This window comes from Osmerus eperlanus, chromosome 2 (assembly GCF_963692335.1).
Source record: "Osmerus eperlanus chromosome 2, fOsmEpe2.1, whole genome shotgun sequence".
In the NCBI taxonomy this organism is placed as follows: Eukaryota; Metazoa; Chordata; class Actinopteri; order Osmeriformes; family Osmeridae; genus Osmerus; species Osmerus eperlanus.
Genome location: NC_085019.1, coordinates 12,088,171 through 12,104,692, shown reverse-complemented (window position 1 = coordinate 12,104,692; position 16,522 = coordinate 12,088,171). Strand labels below are relative to the sequence as shown.

At 40.2% G+C, this 16,522-nt stretch overlaps 1 protein-coding gene across 2 annotated transcripts in view; it reads left to right on the top strand.

Annotated features, from left to right (window-relative positions):
• The window catches only part of ift70 (intraflagellar transport 70), a 71,936-nt gene extending 57,800 nt beyond the window's left edge, over positions 1-14,136 (top strand). For both annotated transcript variants that reach the window (XM_062452596.1, XM_062452606.1), the window contains exons 15-19: positions 10,713-10,784; positions 12,490-12,593; positions 12,841-12,919; positions 13,390-13,519; positions 13,666-14,136. In XM_062452596.1, coding sequence (XP_062308580.1) covers positions 10,713-10,784; positions 12,490-12,593; positions 12,841-12,919; positions 13,390-13,519; positions 13,666-13,802 — 522 coding nt within the window. In that variant the 3' untranslated portion in view covers positions 13,803-14,136. The remainder of the gene's footprint in view (positions 1-10,712; positions 10,785-12,489; positions 12,594-12,840; positions 12,920-13,389; positions 13,520-13,665) is intronic.
• Positions 14,137-16,522: the final 2,386 nt, after the last annotated feature.

The following is a 16,522-nucleotide window of genomic DNA, read 5'->3' as shown; positions in this document are numbered from 1 at the left end:
GAGGGCTTCACATACGCCCATAGAACTGCCCCTCAACCAACCTAAACCCTCAGGGAAGACAAGGAAAAACTCCCAGAAAAACCCTCAACAGGAGAAAAAATGGAAGAAACCTTGGGAGGAGCAATTCAGAGAGGGATCCCCTCCTCCAGAGACGGTTGGTGAGAGAGAGGAGCAGAACACAGGCTAAACATAGTCATACAGTGTTGATGGGTTTTGAAACACCAAAATCCATTGTTCAACTTTATAGATGTAGGACAGGACCGGGAGACTCGCGACCAGGTCCAGCGTTGGCCGACCGACGACCAGGCAGGTGCTGACAACTCAAACCCCCCACACCACAAGGGATGTGTGTGGGGGGACAGTCTGGGCTGTTCTCTTGACTTGATAGACAATGAGGATAAACTTTGTTACATTTTAGGCGATTTTAATATAAACCTTCTAAAAAATCGACTACATACTCCTACGGGAGATTTTCTTAATATTCTTTATTGTAGTTACTTTTTCCCTTATTCATACAGCAACACGAGTTACAGAAAATTCAGTGACTTTGATTGATAACATCTTAACCAATTCTCTGAGTGAAGGAAGCAAGGCCGAATCCCAATACTCTGTCTTACCCCTACCCCTTACCCCTAGCCCTTAGTTTACCCCTAGCCCTTGTGTCGAAACTGAGGGGTAAGGGCTACATAGCCCTATGAAATGAGACACCACTTGGTTACGTCGATGTCTCCAAAGCAAGTAGTGTTATGCACTGATATCAAACAAAATTATTTTGAAATTCGCTGCTAATGGAGTTTAATTAAAACTGTAGACATGCATGGAGTCCATTCAAGGCTAATCAGAGAAATGCGGGACTGTTGTGCAAATCAGCAATGTAACGTTAGTGTAGCAAACTAGCGATTTAAAAAAACGTTTCAATTAAGAACATTGTTGCAAATACATATGTACAGGACTGAGCACAAAACAACACTGTCATAATTTTTTTATCAATTATTTAAGCCGAAAATATTACATGTATGAGACTCTCTGGATGATCTGTCCGCCTTTGTTGCAGGTAGCGCAGTATTCACATACTGCTTGGTTTCAAATAAGCTCCCGAGCTCACTTGGTTTTAAGGGGTGTATACCCCTTCGTCTTAGCCCTAGCCCTCGATCAAAAACAGTATTGGGACACCACTTACTCTCACGGGAACGCGCAAAACTAAGGGCTAGGGGTAAAGGCCGATTTATACTACTCCGTTTTCACGGACACGGACACAGGGAAAGCCCTCTCCGACGTGGAACGCCCTCTCCGAGCCCCTCGGAGAGCTCTACGTGCACCTCCTGATTTTCCTGACTATCCGTCTGTCCGTCCGTCATTTTACGGATACCCCTTGGCTGTGATTGGTCCGTATTAAGAACCGCTTGCGTCAGGGGCGGGGGCGGGGTTGCCGTGACCAACAAGACAAACAGAATCCTTTGACCGACATTGCTGTAAGATTTTACAATTCATATTTCAGCTAAACAGTACATGTAAATCAGCATCTGGATTAAAATGTGACGAGAAATGGGCAGTGTAGTTGCTGAAAATGTGCTTATTTTATTGATGAAACGGCTCATTTGTAAATTTGCTCCGACTTTTCGATAATCTAGCTAGCATCGCAGTGCAGCGCCACCTACTCATCTGGCGGTTAATTGTTTTCAGCACCCACAGCCTTCGGAGTGCTATAAATTCAACGAGTCCGTCCGACTCCATCCGTCTGTCCGTAACGGAGTCGGAGTAGTATAATTCGGCCTTAAGGGGTAGGGGGAAGACAGAGTATTGGGATTCGGCCCAAATCTGGAGTCTTGTATTCCGACTTGTCTGATCATTTTCCCATTTTTCACTACTCTGTAATCAAGATTAAGAGAGCTAAACATTCTAAGAAAATTATGCAGAAAAGAATTATGAGCAAATCCAATATTTCTAAATTTAAAGATATTCTTAACAGTATTTCATGGGAAGACAAATAACGCTGATTTGGCATATCAGAAGTTTATGAAAGTTATTAACCTTAGTTTCAATGAGTGTTTTACAATTTCTAGTTCCACCAAGAAAAACTGTCAAGTTAGTAAGCCCTGGTTCACAATACATTTACTTAAGCTACTGAAAAAAAAAAAAAAGAAACTGTACATCTGTATATCATTCAACTCCTACTCCTCTTACTCACGGTGCATATAAATCCTGTAGAAAGAATTATACCCATACCATTATATCTGCAAAAAAGAAATATTTCAGTGAAACATTTCTGAAGTGTTCAAATGATATAAAAAATATGTGGAAAGTAATAAATCAGGTGCTGCAAAGAGAAAATACTACCAATGAGTTTCCTTCAGTCTTTTTGGATGGTGACAATTCTCTTGACGAACCGGTTGATATCGCTCAAAAATGTTATGAATTCTTTGTGAACGTTGGTCAGGATTTAGCTGACAATATTCCAACTTGTCATGCCAATCCACTGGATTTTATTCCAACAAATGTCCCCATTATTTCTAACTTTACACCCCCAGATATTCAAGAAATAAGTGATATAATTGATTATCTCAAAACATCTTCGGCTGGCCATGGCAACATTTTTGCATTTCTTGTCAAATAGGTGAAACAGTCAATACTGCAGCCACTTGTTCACATCTTCACCTTGTCTTTGAAAACAGGTGTTTTCAGAAGATTAAAAAATTGACAGTTATTCCTTTGTTGAAAGCTGAAAACCCATGTTGTTTCAATAAGTATAGACCCATATCTATATTGCCTTGTTTTTCAAAAATACTAGAAAAAATCGTACAAAAAAGGATTATGTTTCATATAGTCTAATTCAATTCTTTACAAGCAAAAGTATGGTTTCATTAAACATATATGGCTTTACTTTACCTTGTTGATAAGGTTATTTCTGCACTTAACAATAATGAATTTATGTGCAGTATTTTCATAGACCTTTCTAAAGCCTTCGACACAGTAAACCATAACATTCTATTAGAAAAGCTTCATAAATATGGATTCCATGACATTGTATACAAATTGTTAAAAAGGTATGTCGCCAACAGAAGACAGTTTGTTTGTGTTAAAGGTTGTCATTCAAACAAAGCTAGACTAATATGTGGGGTTCCACAGGGGTCCATTCTTGGACCATTATTATTTCTAATTTATATTAATGATTTGTCCAATGTGTCAAAAGGCCCTTTTCCGATAAAAAATCTTACTCAAAGGATTTAACTAAAATTAAAATTCAATCTCTTGAGATGCCTCAAGTGTCATCTACAATATTTTTCGGAATTATTATTGATGACATTTTAAGTTGGAGGAAACATATTGACTGTGTTAGTAGAAAAATAAACAAATCTATTGGAATCATACGGAGACACCTTGTCTCTGCAAACTGTCTCCTTATTCTTTATTACAGTTTCATTTTTCCTTATCTTTCATATTGTAATATAGTCTGGGCAAGTACTTTTCCTACTTCTCTGCAAAAAATGTTGTTGTTTATGTATTATTGTTAATTTCTTTCTTGTTTTGCTGTTATATCTACATTTATAGTTGTTTCACTTAGGATTCCCATTGCTTAGAAAATACCACAGGGGTATAATCCAACATCCCTGAACAAACACAAAAATGCTTTTTGTCAAACTAAGAATGCAGTATGGACTGTTAAGGACGAGATTCAGTAATTCCAAAAAGTTCCTGCCCTGCCCTGAGACCAGGAGAGATTCACCTGTCCTCAGACAACCTGCCCTGAGACCAGGAGGGATTCACCTGCCCTCAGACAACCTGCCCTGAGACCAGGAGGGATTCACCTGCCCTCAGACAACCTGCCCTGAGACCAGAGGAGACAGTTGACTCCCTGCCCTGAAAACAGAAAATTGCCTCTGCAATTCTCTCTTGCGATTGGTTGTCAGATTAGACCAATCACAAACGTTTCTGCCCTCAGGACAACTTTGAGTAAAGAAAATTCCCACGAGCCCCTCGCTCACTCCTTGGTTTTTAGCTCCTGTTTCAGACAAAGAAATGACCTCAGGAGCTCATTTATAGTCAATCTGCATATTCATTTATGGGAGGAGGCAAGGCGGGGTCAGTGGCTCGTTCACGTGCGGTCAATCTCACGTTGATTGTGATTTATAAAGGAAAGGAGCGCAGGACCTGGCGTACAAATGGTTTTATACATATTTCTGTGCGTAGGTACTTTTCAAGTTTTGGCCGTACGCCATCTTCTGGTAAGCTGTGCAATCTTTTATACATGAGGCCCCTGGTGTTTACATCGGAACCAGACTTTTATATATGGTAACCTTAGCCTGGCATCTAAGCAGTGTAAATTATTAATATGATTGCTGATGAGAAATAGAAATTCAAATTCACTTAAGCCTGAGTTCTTCAATGTGGCCTAGTATGGTCCACTAGGGTTACTTTACTCAAATTCTACATTTACTATGAATACACTGTGTTTGTACATCTGAATTGCAACTCTTTTCTTTCTTACACACTGTACTGTAGGCTACTCACAAACTAGAGAGACTTTGGTCACTCTGTTTTCATGAATATATACTCTGAGGTCTTGGGGTGGTGCAAGGACTGGGGTCTATTTCCACCTGATCCTGTTTGCTTAGCTTTTTGAAGAAGTCTGCTATCTCACCCTTTCTTTTAATGGCCTACACATCCAATTACCCACATTTGAGTCCAATCTCAATCTTAAACATATCCCCATTATTATCTTCAATCAACTACCAGCCTTTAAGTTACTAGATCATGGCTAGCCCTACTCTGAAATACGTATTTAAAACAGGCATTATACAATAGCAAACAGGGTAGCTATCTGACTGCAGTGTTAATCTTTTGTAACGTTAATAGATTGATAAGGCATCTCATCAAGGAATCTTAGCAGTTAAAGTACAAAAATAGTGTGGCCCCCACACAGAAAGACGTGTGTTATATGTTAGGCTGTTAGTTGGTTGTTTACCAGTAGTGTTCGCGGGGTCCGACATACCAATCAACCTGCTGTGTGCCAATCACGGGAATGCTCGGAATGTTCGGATGTCGGGCATCCTGGTGGTTGGCGATGGGGCATGGAGGGGGGTTGGCGCATTCAAAGTTAAGACCAGGTTTAGCGTCTGATCTTTCTGTTACGTCTGGGTTTCACAAGAGACGGTCACTATTGTTTTGTGGGCTACCTTTCTTTCATTTGGCGTGGGCTAGGGCCAACCAGCTGTTTGGCTTACTAGTAGCCTGTGTACCCTGTGGTTAATAAACGTCAATTCTGGAACCTCATCTTATGCCTGGACGATTGTTCCTTTCTGACCTAGTCAGGTCATTGCAATAGATTTCAAATGGCTAAATGATACTGTTGTTGTTTTAAAAGTGTGCTATATAAATGAAAATTAAAAAAACGAAATTCAATCAACTACACCACAGTAGGAACTGCGCTGTTAGCTACTAAGGTAGTGCTAAGTGCTAAACAAAAACAGATAAATTTCTCTTATCTGAATCTGTTATGGAACCAAATTGCCAATATGCATCTTTTTCTAGGGCTCTGCGGCCCAGCAACTCAACTTTCATAACATTTTGTTCAGGAAGCCTCAACCCCAATGCTAAACCTTAAAACGATAACTGTAATATGATGCTCTTGTCTTCCGTCGCTGGCGCTGTATCAGACGCTGGCGTAGGGATGTCACGAGAACCGATACTACCGATACCTTCCGGTTCTAAAATGTCAAAACACCGACGATGCCCATTTTTTTTAAGCACCGTAGTATTTTAGACGTGCGAGTTCTAAATATTTCCGACGGTCCACACAGCGCAAGTCGTTTATTTTTATCCGAAACGGTACAGTAGCTAGCTAGCTTTCGTTAGCTTCCTGGCTAAATTAGCTAGCATAATACTCGTAGCAATTCTACTACCATGCTAGTGTTACTTGTTAATGCCGAATTATACTTCTCAGACTCCGTTACGGACAGACGGAGTCGGACGGATTGGTTGAATTAGCCTTCTCATTTGTACATTTTGAAGCCATACTAAAGCGTTTGTCGCATAGTTTTTGTCAATCGGAAAATATTCAGTTGGAATGTTCGAAATCGCATATGTGAGACCCGCATTCGAACGATCACATATGTGCGACGCTACTCCTTTACGGGTTAATAAAGAAGTTCAAGTACATGGAATCTTAAAAAAAGATTTTTTTTACGTGGTATCGAAATCAGCATCGAGAATCGTGTTATTTTACTGGTATTGGCACCGACTACTGAATTTTTGGTATCGTGACACCCCTACGCTGGCGTAGTGATTTGACTGGTGAACTGTGGAAATATTCTTGATTGAAAAAATGCGCTGCCAGATGTCAAAAGAAACGCTTCTTTTAACAAGATAAATTAATGTCAATCAGCATCCAATTGCCAGGGATAGCGTATTACATTTTGGGGTGGCACCTGGGCCAGTCCGATATCACGGGGGTCCAGTGCCACCCCGGCCACCCCTCTGGCTCTGTGACTGCTAGCACCCCCTCAACACCTGCATTAAAAATTCTCTGCCGCCGCCCCTGCCCAGGGTTGATTGTAACTGGTGTTGGAAAACACTTGTAGTAGGGCAGAATAGGGGAACTGGGCAAAGGGTGCTGGTGTGGAAAGTCCCTTAAAACTGTGCAGAATGGGCAGAAAATATTAGATGGCAGTGTATCGAGGCCCAATTGGAGAAGAAGCCATAGGATATTTACAATTGTAGTAGGCCATTAGATCTGTTTTAAAAGTTCAGGGGTGTAATTTGTTGGATATGAAGCCCCCACCCCCCACTCCAGAGACAGTTATTGACAGAGGCTACAGAATTAGAAAATACCCGCAAGCTGAAAGCTGAAATGAATTTCAAAAATGTGTGAGTCACACAAAAGAGGCAGTGTGGAAGCTAAACTGCATCATCTAACAAAGCTAAGTGCTTAAATACAATGCGGGAGAATAAGTTTGAACGTTGTGAAGCAAACCGAGGTGAAATCAGTTTCATATTCGAGATTCAACAGACATTCATATTCGTACCTCCGTTCAGGCTCCGCGTAATATTTAGGGACCGGGGTAAAAGAGTAGACAGTCAGAATGTTTCTTCAATATCTTTGTCAAAATCGACCATACAAACTTCAAACTTGTTGCACATTCTTCTACTACTGACTGACCAATTTGTCCAACCTTTGGTTTGGTGATAATGTTGATTATTGATTAACCCATAGCCAATAAATCAATAACAACACCAATATTTCTGTATTTTCTCAATATATTTGTCAAAAATGAACATAGAAACTTCAAACTTGTTGCACATTATTCAACTACTAGCTGACCAAGTTGTCCAAGCTTTGGTTTGGTGATAAAGTTGATTATTGATTAACCCATAGCCAATAAATCAGTGTTTCCTCAATATCTTTGTCAAAAATGAACATAGAAACTTCAAACTTGTTACACATTCTTCTAATACTAGCAGACCAAGTTGTCCAAGCTTTGGTTTGGTGACCAAGTTGATTATTGATTAACCCATAGCCAATAAGTCAATAAAAACACCAATATTTCTGTATTTCCTCAATATCTTTGTACAAAATGAACATAGAAACTTTAAACTTGTTGCACATTCTTCTAATACTAGCAGGCCAAGTGGTCCAAGCTTTGTTTTGGTGATAAAGTTGATTATTAATTAACCCATAGCCAATAAATCAATAAACACATTTCAGTGTTTCCTCAATATCTTTGTCAAAAATGAACATAGAAACTTCAACCTTGTTGCACATTTTTCTGATACTAGCAGACCAAGTTGTCCAAGCTTTGGTTTGGTGATAAAGTTGATTGTTGATTAACCTATAGCCAATAAATCAATAAAAACACCAATATTTCAGTGTTTCCTCAATATCTTTGTCATTAATGACCACAGAAACGTCAGACCTGTTTCACATTATTCTACTACTAGCTGACCAAGTTGTCCAAGCTTTGGTTTGGTGATAAAGTTGATTACTGATTAACCCATAGCCAATAAATCAATAAAAATACCAATATTTCTGTTTCCTCAATATCTTTGTCAAAAATGAACATAGAAACTTCAAACTTGTTGCACATTCTTCTAATACTAGCAGACCAAGTTGTCCAAGCTTTGGTTTGGTGACCAAGTTGATTATTGATTAATCCATAGCCAATAAATCAATAAAAACACCAATATTTAGGTATTTCCTCAATATCTTTGTCAACAATGACGACAGAAACTTCAAACTTGTTCCACATTCTTCTAATACTAGCAGACCAAGTTGTCCAAGCTTTGGTTTGGTGATAAAGTTAATTATTGATTAACCTATAGCCAATAAATCAAGAAAAACACACATTTTCCAATATTTCATCAATATCTTTGTCAGAAATGACCACAGAAACTTCAGACCTGTTTCACATTCTTCTACTCCTAGCAGACCAAGTTGTCCAACCGTTGGTTTGGTGATAAAGTTGATTATTGATTAACCCATAGCCAATAAAAACACCAATATTTCAGTATTTTCTCAATATCTTTGTCAAAAATGAACATAGAAACTTCAAACTTGTTGCACATTCTTCTACTACTAGCTGACCAAGTTGCCCAAGCTTTGGTTTGGTGATAAAGTTGGCTATGGGTTAATCAATAATCAACTTTATCACCAAACTAAAGCTTGGACAACTTGGTCAGCTAGGAGTAGAATAATGTGAAACTGGTCTGAAGTTTCTATGTTCATTTTTGACAAAGATATTGAGGAAATACTGAAATATTAGTGTTTTTATTGATTTATTGGCTATGGGTTAATCAATAATCAACATTATCACCAAACCAAAGGTTGTACAAATTGGTCAGTCAGTAGTAGAAGAATGTGCAACAAGTTTGAAGTTTGTATGTTGGATTTTGACAAAGATATTGAAGAAACATTCGGACTGTCAACTCTTTTACCCCGGTCCCTAAATATGACACGGAGCCTGAACGGAGGTACGAATATGAATGTCTGTTGAATCTCGAATATGAAACTGATTTCACCTCGGTGTGAAGCAATCGAAGAAATAGTAGAATTTCAAGAGGCAGTGTGGAAGCTGAACTGCATCATCTAACAAAGCTAAGAGCTTAAATAGCCTACAATGCGGGAGAAGCTGAAAGCTGAACTGTTAAACTGTAGAAGTAGTAGAAGTAGTATATTCATTTTAGTAGCTGAAATTATAGTGCTCTTAGTCTTTTAATGAGACGAGTTGACTGAATAGCTCTGTCTTGTGACTCCACTAATCAGCTAATACAAATCACCTGTGTGAGAGACTGAGTGGTGCGTGTCTGTCGTTGCCACGGTGATGGTGCAGCTATGATTGCTAACGCGCTGAGGGCAGAGAACAGAAATGTAGCTAGAATCCACACCTCAAACAAGTTAACCTAGATATTTTCCGAGACCCAAGACTCTGCCGAAACCAGAGATGTCCTTTATATGTCTGTGCGGTCAGAAATACGACTCTACCGGCAGTTTCAAAATCTTGTTCTTTTTGCTTTCTCTGACGATTTTGTCACCAGATTTGCATTGGTCTCTATGGGGCGAGAGTTGGACTTTGTCTCGCTTTCGTGGGGCTCTGAACAAATGTGTACGTCTGTTGGATTCAACAGACAACTGTCTACGACCAGCACAAAATTAGCTATCTATTGATCCAAAAATGAAGCATGAAGAGCGAAAATTGTGGCAATGCTGGCAAACTAGAAATATTTTTTCAACGACATCCGAAGCTCAGGCCTCCACTCTAAGCGTTTCAGTCTGCACTCTTGGGTTTCACGTACGGTTTGAAAAAGTCATGAAACATAATCAGTGATATTGAAAAAAGTTGAATAGATATCAAAAAGCTGAATTATTTAAAAATAGTTTAGGGTTTTGTCAACATTTTAAAGTTTAAATGGTGGCTCTAGCTGAAAGATTGAGGAAGAAGAAGGATTTGGAAGTTGAAGAAGTTTAAAGAAGCTTGAGAGGATTTGAAAGAAAACTCCATTGGAAACCCATGTTAAAAATATTATGAATATTGCAGCATTGAAGCAGCATTCCAACAATAAAGATTCAAAGAACAATACTTGGAATGCTGAAGCAGCATTCCAACAATAATAAAAATAAGTTGAATAAAGATTCAAAGAACAATACTTGGAATGCTGAAGCAGCATTCCAACAATAATAAGGAGAAACAGGAAAACAATAGTGAGAATGCTACAATAATAAATAATATATAAGTGAGAGAACAAAGGTTTTGCCCTTGCCGAAGGCAAAGCACACCCAATAATTATGATAAATGTCAAATGTTTTCTGTACCAACAGTAAATAATCGTTTTTGTGTACCGTGAATAATAAATTATTTTGGTTAAAGTTTATTTAACAAAAGTATTGAAATTGCGACAGAACAATAACATTTCTGCATCCAGAAAGCTTCTTAAGTTTTTCTTAAGAGACAGGTATGTCCGTTCTTGTTAAGAGCATGTTTGGGAAATTCATGTAAAATATAACGATCAATTGTTATTTTGCTCGTAGAGAACACTTAATAACTAAGATCAATCGTTATCTGTAAACGCAGCCCTGATCTTTCAAAGTCTTTTGCATGAGAGGTTTTCGTTTTGCACAAATTGGAGTGCCGTTTACAGTCATTATCTATCACACCTCCACAGTAAGCTGTTGAATGTTGTTGCTTCAATCTAATTTATTGACTTGCTCTTTTCTGTTACAGATCCTAAATGTTAGTGCTGTGGTCCTGGCAAACCTTTGTGTATCCTACATCATGACCAGCCAGAATGAAGAGGTACATTTGTAAAAGTCACGTGTGTGTGTGTACACGTAGCACAGTACCTGTACACCTCTGTGGGTGTGTGCATGCTGTATCAGCATTACAACCTGTAAACGTTAGTTTGTGTGCATGTCTAACTGAATTGAATTTTCTAAACTTACCCCTCAGTATAAATACCGTACACCCTCTCCTTCAAAGAGCTAGCTTTTCGGTGGCGTAGCTGGCTGAAAGTGATGTTTACAGAGGTGGTCGTCGCGTTCGTACTGTAGGTCAGAGGGCCCAAGTTTGAACCTTGATATGGGCTCATGGGCTGGTGTGTATGGGTGAATTTAATTAAGTTATTATCTGTATCTTGTTTTTCCTTTTTTTAAACAGAGGGTGTTATGAGGGTAAAATGTGTTGTTCACTTCATTCCCATGCCGGCAGTGATTAGATGCATCTTTCCCTCTCGTTCACCTGGCCCATTTTTTCTATTCAGTATGATGATATTATATTTGCTACTTAGAGTTATGGAAGATGGGGATACACTTCAGATGTATTACGTTACCCTAGGTAAATAGTAAATTTTACATTTACATTTTAGTCATTTAGCAGACGCTATTATCCAGAGCGAATTACAGTAAGTACAGGGACATTCCCCCAAGTGAAGTGCCTTGCCCAAGGACAAGGTACTTTTGCACTGCCTGGAATCAAACTGGAAACCTTCTAATTAATAGCCCGATTCCCTAACCGCTCAGCCATCTGCAAATTGTACATTTGCATTAGGTTGCTAGTTGGGTTATTGCTACAAACATGGTTGTTTTTTCTCTTGTCCTCCTCAATTTTTTTGGGTCACCAGCCTCCGCCAGGGCCGGAGTGGGGCCACTTTTCAGCCCGGGAGTTTCAGGCCCAAGACCGGCCCACTTTTTTTTGTATACCAAACAGTGCCGGATGCAGCCTGCTTTGACTGGGGGTGCAGTGAACTTTTCTGGGGGGTATCATGATTACAGAAAGGGATCATATTTTTTATATTGATACAATTTTTGAGACGTTGTAAACATTCGGGGCTTAGCCCATTCGGGGCTTAGACCTAGGACGTATTGGTTTGATGTGATGCAAGGGACTTCCACACTTAATGCGAGCGCGCACATCGCGCGAGCAAAAAATGTTGGCCATTATTTGAGCGCAAAATAGTTTTTTGAGCTTTATGTAAAATAAACATAGACGTTTTTCAATTGGTAAAACCTTGTCTAGTGATGCCATCACTCCGGCCCTGCTCCCATCCATCCCCCCTGACGCGTATCGTTAAGGTAGGGCCTCCCGGCCCAGCTATCGGTAGCCTATCTGAGAAAACTTTTTGGAAAAGACGGGCTATGGACCCAACCAACTCTATTTGGGAGGGGAGAACTCCCTCACATGGTACAACCCATGCAGATGCTGCGGTGTCAGAATGCGGAACGTGTGTAGCCTACTTTAAGAGAAGATAGACTAACGTGATAAATGTCAACAAAAAAAAATCCTCGACCGGCCCAAAAGTGAAGCGGCTCACCGGCCCAAAAGTGAAGCGGCCCACCGGGAACTCTCCCGATTCTCCCGATTACCCACCCCGGGCCTGGCCTCCGCTGACATGCATGCACTTTTATTTCTGCTTAAGTGCTTGAGGGCTGTGTAAACACTAACCAGGACAGGGGCATGCGAGTTAGATGTACACACTGTAAAAAAATTTGCCCAATCACCTCAGGCAGAAGAACTGATGAGGAAGATCGAGAAAGAGGAGGAGCAGATCTCCTATGATGACCCAGACAAGAAGGTCTTCCACCTCTGCATAGTCAACCTTGTGATCGGGTAAGTGCTTTGACATGTTGGCTGTTTTGACGAAGATGAAGCATCATCAAAGCCTCCTCATTTCAAAGTCGACCACAGCAGACACTGGGAACCCCACCTATAGCTGAGATAGGTACAGTAGTTCTGATATGTGTACACTTTGGTTATCCTTACCCCTACACCTTGTAAGTCACCCCCAACTATGCAGTCCCAAATAGAACATACTACAGCCGTGGCCTGCCATCTTAAATCCACGTTTATTTCCCAGGACCTTGTATTGTGCCAAGGGAAACTATGACTTTGGCATCACCCGCGTGATCAAGAGCCTGGAGCCCTACAACAAGAAGGTTGGACATCTTGTTTATAGTTGACTATCAGAGGTGTCAGTATAACTCATGGTCTGAACCATTATTTCAGAAACCTGCTGTGGAATTAAAAGAGCACTGTGCAGAAGAAACGCACTGGATTGTGGGGGAGGGTATAAAAATAGTGTCAGGACTTGTGTGTTAATCACAATTGTGGGATTTTATATTGGGATTTTAAACTACAGGAAGTTAACCCACAACTAACACGTTTGTCACCAGGCCACCTGGGTCCCCCTTGGTTCTCATCGTTGTCAAGGGTGCATTTAGTTTTTCAGCCAAGGTAGCCGGTGGTTGGAGTTAGCACATTCAAACCAATTGAATTGTCTATGAAAGGGAATTATTTCTCAGTGGTAAACTGTGTGAATAAGATCAAGCAGACTGTTTGAGAACCCAGTCCATGAACTTCACTTTCTTCCCCTTCGCTAACTGGTTCTTCACTCTGGGGTGTCAAGCTGGGTACAGACACATGGTTCTATGCCAAGCGCTGTTTCCTCTCCCTGTTGGAGAACATGGCCAAGCACATGATTATGCTGAGGGACTCTGTCGTGCAGGAGGGTATTCAGTTCCTGGAGCACTGCGAAGGTACGACCTTGCTTACACACACATAGACTTTTCACCAAAGGCAAAGCCTTTTTCCATTTCCACAACCGTCCTCTTGAGAATGAAGTGTTTCCCTCACATTCTCTCGCTTTCCTCATCTCTATACCTGACTCTCTTTGCTTCTGCAGTGTATGGTAAAAATGAGCCAGCGATGATCGAGCAGCCCTTGGAGGAGGACCACGTGCACATTGGCAAGAACACGGTCACCTACGAGTCACGCCTGCTCAAGGCTTTGTTCTATGAGGTTATTGGATGGAACCAGTAATCAAATGGAATGAAATGAATGATGTCATTATACCAAGGCATGGATAGAATTTGGGATGTACAAACTAAAAATTCTTTATGATCTTCAATAGAAGACAACTACCACAATGGACCTTGACATTTCTCTTCCCAGTCCATATCAGTAAATGTCTAGGGAGGTTCTGATAGTTGCTTTGACTTCTCTCATGCACTTGTATAGTTTAGGTACTTGTTAGTTTAGTTGGGATCGTTTTGGCAAATAGTTATTTAAAACATGTTCAAACCGGTAATAATACAAACCATTGTTGTTTTTTTATGTTGTTTTTCTACAGAATAAAAAATGTATGTACACGATAGTCTTATGTCTTCATCTATCAAATAATATGCAGGTATTGCTTTTTAGTAGTCCCAAGTTACAGAAATGGAAGAGGGTTGCATTCAGTAGGCACAAATGTGACTTTGCAAATTGAAAACAAAACATGATACATGACAAATTCTGTAATTCTTTTTTGCTGAACATTTTCTGATTATCAACCTTTCAACCAGAAAATAACTAATTAATTTTACGCTAATTAAAAGTTCCAGCAACGATATGTTGAGTAGAACAGTCTTGTTTCTAAGACATGCGTGTAGGAGTGCAGTGTATTTATCTGCATTTGGGTTTTGTTTGTCAACTCGATACGTTTCATCTGCAACAGTCTACTGTTTACTATGGAACGCACAGTGGGCAATTAAGAGGTGTGTCAACCACGCAGACTTTGCGCCTTGCTTGAAGTTCCTGAAGTTCCTAAGTATCTATCTAATCTTCCTATGAACCCGGTTATGACAGCTTTAAACAAGCACTGTGTGGCTACACACCTCATGCCGGGCTTATACAGATTCATGTATTGGCACTTTGAAAGGTTTGAACTATTATATCCACATATCAATGTATAATTGTTATATCCACTGCAACAATAAGAAAAAGGAACACCAAAAAATGTGAATAGCCTAATCATCAAATAAAGACCGGGATTCAATTAGAGGCCAGGCTTCAAATAGTAGCCGGGGGCGTGGTCGATACGGACAAATAAAGGCCTGGCCCCGAATACAGGCTGTGGGTAAAATAAGGTACGTTTTAGCAAGGTCCATTTAGTTCGGAGTTTGTTTGATAGGCCTAGTCTAAGTACTGGCCTTTCGGTTTAATTTTGGTTGTCTCCTGTTCGTTCTGTAATTGCTCTCCTTTGACGGGACCAAATGTTTATTGTTACGTTGACACTGCAAAGACTGGGCACGCTTTCAAATTTTGTGAAGGGGGTTTGCCGTTCCTCCACGCGCGAATACACGCCACACAAAAACAGTGGTTGCAGTTGGGTAGAAGGCCAAATACGCAGTCCTTGGGATTGGCTTTATCGAATACCACTTCTAAACACACGGCACATTCCATGTATCTACTGCGCTTGCTGAGGGCTAAGTTTTCAAGGGGTGACTTTGACTCGTGTCTGAACCCCCTCCCTGTTGCCATTGTTACATATGGTTTTGTAATGTGGAAAGTGTTAATGGCATGTTATATATTCCGTAAAACGTTTGTGGTCTAGTGTCCAACTGAGGTCAAGTGCCCAGCCGTGTCCAGTCAGCAATTGGGGTTAGACAAATTCAAAGATGTACGTTTTAGAGAATGCTCCATTGGTACACACAATGTTAGTATGCTATATATGTTTACAATATCAACACTGGTCCTCGCAGTCAATGTCAGAATTGTAACACCCTTTAAAGGTTACATTGTTTGACGTAGGTTTACTTAAGTGTTTAAATTGTGACGCCCGCTGGCTGTATGGTTGGTGTTGCGTTGCAACGGGATACATACATCCTGTTGCTTGACATACCCCCCTCTGTGGTAATCCCTGACCTCTGTCGTTGTTTGACGTGGAAGCTGGTGTGGTAGATGTAGATGGTTCTCTACAGATTGGGGTTGTCTCTGAGCTGGCTGCTGGGGTGCAAAATTGGGAAAGTCATTAATTGAGTTACCTTTTGGGATAGGTGGAGCCGAAGGGCAGTTTGTGCACACTTTAGTCTCTAGCCAGCTTCCAGGTATATCCACTAAGGGAGCTGTGATATTCTTGACTTCTCGCTGATGAGCTGGTTAATCGTGAAACCCCGATAGTTGTAGATCGTAGGTCCCGCGGAGCTCATGCAGTAACGGAACAATAGATATATGTAGTATCTGGAGAGTTTACGGACATCTAATATTATCTGATCAAGGATGGGTATTTCGTTAGATGTTATGCTAATACATTCCATACGGTGGAGAGATTCCAGATCTGGTGATCAAAAAAGTTAATTTAGAACCCTGGATGTATATACCCAGAGCCAATCAGAATCAGTCAATCAGCAATCAGAATTTCCACTAGACAAATTCTTTCCGGTGAAAATAAGAACAATTATGAGTTTCACTGAATGCATTTGATAATTTTATTAACATTGTTGGCATGAAAAACACAGAAAATGAAGTAAAATGAAGCACAGAAGTATGATGCGAGGGTATGTGAAATCACCAACACGTGACTAAGTAAGGACACGATTTATTGTAAATGGCTAAAACGTCCATGAAACCCCATGAGATTGACTCCTGCCCATGCATTTACAGTAACATTTTGTCCTAAGCAGGCATTAATTAAACTGACCTAATATACTCTTTATTAAGAACAGTGTATTTAAATTACAGAAGACTGTGTCAGTAAGCAACATCATTTTTCTTATGCG